Here is a 7794-nt window from a genome sequence, read left to right as displayed (position 1 = left end):
TATATATATATATATATATATATATATAATACATGTGTGTATACAAATATTAGTTATACTTTTTTATAGAAAAAACAAAAGAATAGGCAAAAGGTTAAAATCGCTCTTGATTTAACAGAGTTAACGGAGACATTAGTCACAGGGACCATGACCGAAACAAATTGAATACCAAAAGGACCAAATCCACTATAAACATACTATTATAGGGACCGTAGTAAAAAAATATCAAAACACAGGGACCAAATCCACAATTCACTCTAATCAATATAATCAATCTTTGATGATTAGAAAATTTTCAAAAGATATAATGATATTCATTTGATTATTCGTAGAAAGTTTTGGTGATATAACAACATAAATGTATAAAATTTGAATTATTAAATATTATAATTGATATACTGATTTTTGAACTGGTCTTATTCAAAAGCAAACATTAACAGTTAGTTAATTAAAGTTTTAAAATAATATATCGCTTAAACGTGTAATTGACATTTATAAAGATATTTATAGAGAAAAATAAATTTTGTAACCAGGGAAGGAAACTTGTTCCTTGATGGGGATGGGGACAAGGAGCAGGGATGGGGATTGCGATCCCCAGTATCCCGGACCCTGTTGCCATCTCTACTTTTAGACATGGATCGGTCTTGATCCCGGGTCTTAATATAACCGCTTCTTTTCAAGATGGACTTGGACTAATTCCGATCCTAGGTCTCATTTGTGTATATCTAATCGGTCTCAACGATATAACACACACATCACATCACTGTGTGTAATTAAAAACCATGATCATTTAGTCTCAAAACAAATCACATATTCGCGCATCAGTTTTCATAAAAAAAAACCTTTAACAGAGCATGAATAAATCACATTGGATTCTCCATCTTAAATTCCTCATTTACATTCAATAAATTCCCTTCAAATTCAGAATAAAAAATTCATGATAATCTAATATTAAAATGCTCTACAAGGTGGTTCTGATATATTTGAGCTTGACTTCAAAGGTCAAAAGTACTAGGAGGTCCCAGGTTAAAATCCAAGGAGGAATAAAAATCCCCTTGTGGCCACGGAGGTTCAAATGCGGTGACTCTGGGCTATTTGCAAAGCAGGTGGTCGTCCTAAGATTAGTCGGCTCTACATAATTTTTATAATTATAACTTTTTGAAATTTAATATTAAAATACACTTTAAATAATAATATATTTAAGTAGACAAAATTGTAATAAACTTTAAAAAACTTTAAAAACTTATCTTGTAACGATCTCGAGCTGGGCGTTGAAATTTCATAAAAATATAACCAGAGTCTTGTACTGTCAAACTATAAATGAACGCTATCACTCTATAAATAACAACCCCAAGCCAGGTTGGGTCCATCTTGACCAGCTCAAATAACCTCATCATCGACTAAGAGGTTGTTTGGTTGGTTTTCCATTAATTTATGTATGGATAAAGTTGTTTGTATAGATTGAAAAGTTTTTTGTTTCGAATGGTTGTGTTTTTAATTAGAAGGGACATGTTTATAAAAACTTGATTTTTTTCATAAAGTTCCCCCAAAAAGATTACTGAATAAGTCACTTTCTATATCATTAAGTTACTAACAAACAATCATGTATAACTGACCGAAAAAACCGTAAATTCCATCAAACTTATTAAGATGTCAATAAACAGAATCTAAACTAAATTGATACAATGAAAAAGATTAGAGATGGGGGCAAGCCTGATTATAGTAAAAGCCCAATGATTTATATACGCTTAATCCAAACAAGTAGCCCACTAACTTTTTTACACTCCACAGATAAAATAAAACACGATCCTCAGGTTTATTCGTACAATACAGCGAGATAAATCTCAACTTTAATGTTTCGTTTTATTTATTTTTGTCTCAGTCGATGTTATAATACGGTTTTATGTGATTTTGAGAAAGAGATAATGTTTTTATTTTTAAATAAAATATAAATATGAAAATATCATAAAATTTTGAAAAAAAATGATATTAGTACCTAACTAAGTATTTAAATTTTTTTTTTTTTTGCGTTTTTCTTTAATTCATTTTTTTTATTTTTGGTTGAATAATATAATTTTTTCTAAAGTTAATAATTAAGTATTTTGTTAAAACTCAATGTTTTTCCTAATTATATTTTAGATTTTCTGTATTTAAAATGAGATGTTTATCCTCTGTTTGATTATGTTTATCTGCAGTTAGTTACACGAATTCAAACACAAAGCTTTAGTAAGTTGTACTTACACACCATTTACTTATAACCTTGAATTTTAAGTAATATGCATCAATAAACAGTAGTAATGAAAAGGAAGCTCGAAGGAAGTTCAATCAAGACTTGTGGTGCTTGGATTCGATAAATCGGGCAGAAAATATTGGGGTTATCATTTCCGTTTCGGTAAGAAACCATTCCTTGGGTACTCGTTTCAAAAAGCGGTTTTCAACCCAATATGTATAGACCGTTTGTACTTTGTGCGAAAAAAGAAATATAAAAACAGTCGAAAGTTAACTTTAACGTTGTCGGATCGCCTTGAGGTCAAAATGCAAAATAAGCAAAGAGTCGGCATCGTAGTTGTATCAATATCTTGATGGTGAACCCCGCGAGGGTCAGCACCGGTGTGAAGCATGGTCTTTGAACCCACAATGCATGTGTTAAGTGTTAGCCATGTATATGTTGGAGTTGGACCACATGAGCCCATGGCTCATTTGGTTACTTTATGACTTTATTATTTTTAATAATGTAAAATGGAATAAAGTTATTTAATTATCAAAATAATTAGATAATTTGAGGGTACATACGTCAAGTAAATAATAATTAGATAATTTGAGCGTTTACTTCTTAATAGTTCCTTTAAGAGGCAGCATATGAATCATTAAGATGTGAATCTTGTTTGACAAAAAAAAGTCTGTCTCCTAATGATTGTAAAACCCTCTGAATGATTTTGTATCTTGAGCATCCCTTAACCATTAAGTGTCCTGATTTCATTGTAAACAATTACCAAACAATTTTATTTCATTTTGCACTATATCATGAAAGCTTCTTAATCATTCTGCACCAAACCATTCAACAACTGTCAAACAACCCCAATGTCTTATTTTTGAAGATAAAAGGTTTCTATGAAGAAACAAATTAAATTAAATGTTTTTAGATTGTTTATTGTCATAAAGCAAGTAAGAAAACAATGAACTCACCAGGTGAAAGCTGACGTTTTTAGTGTGCATCTCTCAAGGGACGCTATAATGGGTAGCCCGAATGGCAAAGAGAAGATTTAAATATGACCCAAGGCCGCACCATTAGCAATAATTGTTTATGTGAAGTTTGGTTGATAAGTATCGTACGTACCGATGATAAGTTCATGTTATCCATAAATTGATGATCAAATAAATCATTGTCTGTCTTAAGGTTTTAATCTAAATCTTTGGTTGACCTATGATCCTAGACAATGAAAACGGTTGTCGTCGAGGTTGTTTAAACGGTATCAAAATGTGACTTTGCGTTCTTTCTCCATTGACCTGATACACAAACATCAGGATCAATTTTCTTCGATCACAACCTAAAAAAAACATATAAAGAAGTATAAAAAACCCACCTAAGAAACCGACAAACTGCCATCATAAAATAAAAGGAAAGGGGTATAATATATATCAACAGGAGAGAAGAAGATGAAAATTAAGAGCATGGAGATGAATAGTTTGAAGTTAAATATAAAAAAGGTAGAATAAGATGGATAGACTTGATAATAAATTTGAAGTATAACATTCATGTAAAATTACTAAAATACCCGACACACAATGGAAGTTACGTATTTTTTCTTGAAGTATATAATATTTATATACGACAAATGCAACAAAAAAAAACTCAGACACTTCTCACCTTTGGTGAAGTTTGAACCTCTGACTTCCTAGAAGATCAAAAACTACGATACCGCTAAGTCAAAGAGCCTTTAACATATTAAAGATTTTATAAAATACAAAAATCCAAGAAAATTTCTGCAAAGATTTTTAATTTACCATTGTGCCACATCATTGACCGTGGTTATTTGTTTCTATGGTTTACAATTTATTGTTATTTTCGTCCCTGAGTTAATTCATATATTAAAATATAAGGGATCAAAACACTAAAGAATTATACATCATAAGACCAAAATAACAATATATTATAAATTATAAAAATGAAAATAACGATTAATCAGAAACCATAATTTCTAAACCATTAAAATAAAAATCACAATTATTACAAAACACAAGGGATAGAAAACATAATCCACTCTTTTCAGAATTAATGAGGGTCCCAACTTCCAAAGGATAGATACCTTTTAACATAGATTCAAATATTGTCATTGATGGGTCGTTTACCAAACGCTTATTCGAGCAAGTGAATATCAAGTCATTTTATTTTATCGGACGAATATGATAATTACCAAGAATCTTACCCGTTAAGAACAAGACAAAGACAAAGAGTCTTATCCGATAAGTGAGAGCGACGATTCTTACCACGATAAACACTTACGAATAAATACATATCAAATTTTTAGGATAATAGGTTTTTGCTTAGGATCATTAAAGGATATTATTACCCATAGGCTCACAAACCCATCAACCATATTTCTATTAAATAAGTAGAAATGTAAATTTCAAGGCAAAAGTCCGAAACTTGATGAGATAATCAAAAAACAGAAGCCCTTTTATATTCGTTTATTAACATAGGGCTTTGACTCTATACATATATGTCCATAGAAATCTAGAACCAAATCCTACACACACACACACATATATATATATATATATATATATGACTTTTTTTTATTAAAGAATAAAAAATTCAACATTAATTATTATACTGAAACAAAATTAGTTTTATAGAACGTTTAGCTTATTGAAGCATCTTAATATAATATTTAAACTTAGATTTATAGGATTAAACTATAAAGTGTCCTATCTAAAAGCGTTACAATAGATTGTCTAAACGTTATAATATAATACTTGTCACATTAGTTGATAAGTTAGCAACTAAGTTAGTTGTTGTTTGATAACCCAGTCATTTTTGGTAAAAACTATGATAAACTAGATAATGAGTTCCAGTGACAATGGAAGTTATGATGAGAAGAGTAAGAAATGACTCACTTTTGGATCAATCATAATTGAATATCAACACTAATTCGGTGCATCGAGATGCAACGGATCAACTCCTGTGATGACCGTAATTCATGGTGGGGTGAGATTAAAAATGATCACGACCTCAAGGGTAGGGGTGTAAATCGATCGAGCTTTTAAAGAGCTATAGTTCGAACTCATTTATCTTGAGCTTTGGTCAATCTCGAACACAAAATAAAGATCGCTTAACTTAACGACTCGAGCTCCATAACACTGATGTTTGACTCGACTTGTTCGAAAGCTCGATTAAACTTTACAAGTCGAGTCGAGGCAAACCATTCGAGCATACACTTTTTCGATTCAAACATATTTATATATTTACAAATTATAAAATCAAAATATAAAAATCATCGAATTTGAGTAAATAACGACTTAACTGATCTCGAATTCGAGCTCATAAACGAGCATCAAACAATGAAAAATTATTCGAACTCGAGCTTGATTTTGAAAAAGTTAATCGAGCTCGAACCTGATATTTTTTCGAGCCAAGCTCGAATAACTTGCTACTCGAATTGACTCGGCTTGTTTACACACTAATCAAAAGGTCCAGATCCCTTCTTACGATTTCACCATAACTTTCATTCTCACACGATCCTTCTGTCATTAGATAACAATATAAATTATCCAAAAATACATGTTAAGAAACTAACTTGAAAAATAAAAATAATAGCTAAAATAAAATAAAAAAACTTTAAAGCTTATTGAAACGTTACTTCAAATAGTATTTGAATCAAAACAACTAGCTTATAAACTTCTTTACCGTTCAAACCTCAAAAAATAAACTAATTTGTAATTTTCAACATGATATTTATATAATTTTAGTCCCGGCTATTTTAGTCATTTCACAATCATCTCTTTTTATCTTGAAACCAGATGGCATAAATGGTGCGAGTCAAGCTCGAGTATCTATATATCGACTCAAACTCGAATTCGGCTCGAAAACTCGCGAGTAGTTAAAAACTAAACTCGATTTTGAATTTTTAAACTCGAACTCGTTTAAAGCTTGAATCAAGCTCGAACTCCAACTCGAATCAGACTCAAACTCCAACTCGAATCAAGCTCGAACAAAGATTATCCATTGAAATTTATGCAATTTTAAGGTCTTCTCTTATAAATTGTTAACCGAGTTTATCTCGAATAACTCATAAGTTGTCTCATGTCGTTTACAACTGTATTTGAAACTACTATTTTTCCACTTTGTTTTCTTTGAAACCACCAAAAGAAAAAGCAAAGAGAAAAGCATTATTACTGTTACACCATGAAAAGAAAGAAAGCCCACACGCGGCCCAGAAAGAGGTCGACCAGGCATAATAACATTCTTCACGCCTATATATACACCTCCTTTGTCTCTATATCCCTCCACACCACCACCGCTACCACCGCCATGGCTTCCTCTTCCCTCATCACCACCCTCTCTCTCCTCCTCCTCCTCCCACTCTCCCACGCCACCATGATCCTCACAGTCGTCAACAACTGTCCCTTCACCGTCTGGCCCGCCATCCAACCCAACGCCGGCCACCCCGTCCTCGAACGCGGCGGATTTGCTCTCAACGCCCGCACCCACCGCTCCTTCCCAGCACCAACCACCCACTGGTCCGGCCGCATATGGGCCCGTACAGGCTGCATCCACCGCAGCGGCCGTTTCACCTGCGCCACCGGCGACTGCGGTGGTAAACTCGAGTGCAACGGTCTCGGCGGCGCAACACCCGCCACCTTAGCTCAGTTCACACTCCACCACGGCCACAACGACCAGTCCTCCTACTCCGTCAGCCTCGTCGACGGCTTCAACGTCCCCATGACCGTCACCCCCCACGAAGGCAAAGGCACGTGTCCGGTAGTCGGTTGTAAAGCGGATCTGCTCGCCACCTGCCCATGGTCGCTGCAGAAACACTCCGACGGCCGCGTGGTGGCCTGCAAAAGCGGCTGCGAAGCCTTTAACACCGACGAGTTCTGCTGCCGTGGACATTTCAACAGTGCGCAAACGTGTAAACTGTCAAAGTGGTCGGCTTTCTTCAAACACGCATGTCCGGCGACTTTTGCGTACGCCCACGACAGTCCGTCGCTAATGCACGAGTGTTCGTCGCCAAAAGAGCTGAAAGTAATCTTCTGCCATTAATGGCGATTAGGGTTTATGAAGAAACTGAATAAAAAATTGTAGAAGATGGGGTTGCGTGTTTTAGATGTAGTTGTTGTCTGTGTAATGTTAGTACTCGGAGTTGGAACTGTAATGAATGTTATTTATGGGAATCTTTCTGTTCCTATTATATTAAAAAAAGTAGAAAAAGGTTCTTGAAGATTATGAAAATAACACAAGAATCGAAAACGTTTATCCACCATTGATTTTGACATGAAGAAGACAAGAGTGACTTGATCCGTCCCACCATCGTACGTTTCCCGCTCCTTATAAACTAATGCACAGTCATCTTTATTCACGGTAGGAATTGTTTATTTACTTCTTAATAATTTTATTAAGAGACAACTTTTAAATCGTTAAGAATTAAATTTTGTTTGGTAAAAAAATCTGCAAACTCTGAATGATTTTATATCATGCGCTTTTTTTAACCATTAAATGCCTTAATTTCATTATAAACAATTAACAAATAATTATATTTTATTTTACAAAGAGTTTTTTAATCATTTTGATAG

General features: G+C 33.7%; 1 protein-coding gene across 1 annotated transcript; it reads left to right on the top strand.

Annotated features, from left to right (window-relative positions):
- The first annotated feature begins 6531 nt into the window (after nt 1-6531).
- On the top strand, nt 6532-7412 carry LOC112518555 (osmotin-like protein). Its single transcript, XM_025126290.1, has one exon. The coding sequence runs from the start codon at nt 6533-6535 to the stop codon at nt 7262-7264; it is 732 nt and encodes a 243-aa protein (XP_024982058.1). The 5' UTR covers nt 6532; the 3' UTR covers nt 7265-7412.
- The last annotated feature ends 382 nt before the right edge of the window (nt 7413-7794 follow it).

The sequence above is a fragment of the Cynara cardunculus genome (assembly GCF_001531365.2).
Source record: "Cynara cardunculus var. scolymus isolate 2C chromosome LG 9, CcrdV1, whole genome shotgun sequence".
Classification (NCBI taxonomy): domain Eukaryota; kingdom Viridiplantae; phylum Streptophyta; class Magnoliopsida; order Asterales; family Asteraceae; genus Cynara; species Cynara cardunculus.
The sequence above is the reverse complement of the archived record's forward strand: the minus strand, read 5'-3'. Positions and strand labels throughout refer to the sequence as shown.

What these genes read in the sequence shown, in the direction of transcription:
- LOC112518555 (XM_025126290.1), top strand. Translation starts at nt 6,533, where the DNA reads ATGGCTTCCTCTTCCCTCATCACCACCCTCTCTCTCCTCCTCCTCCTC.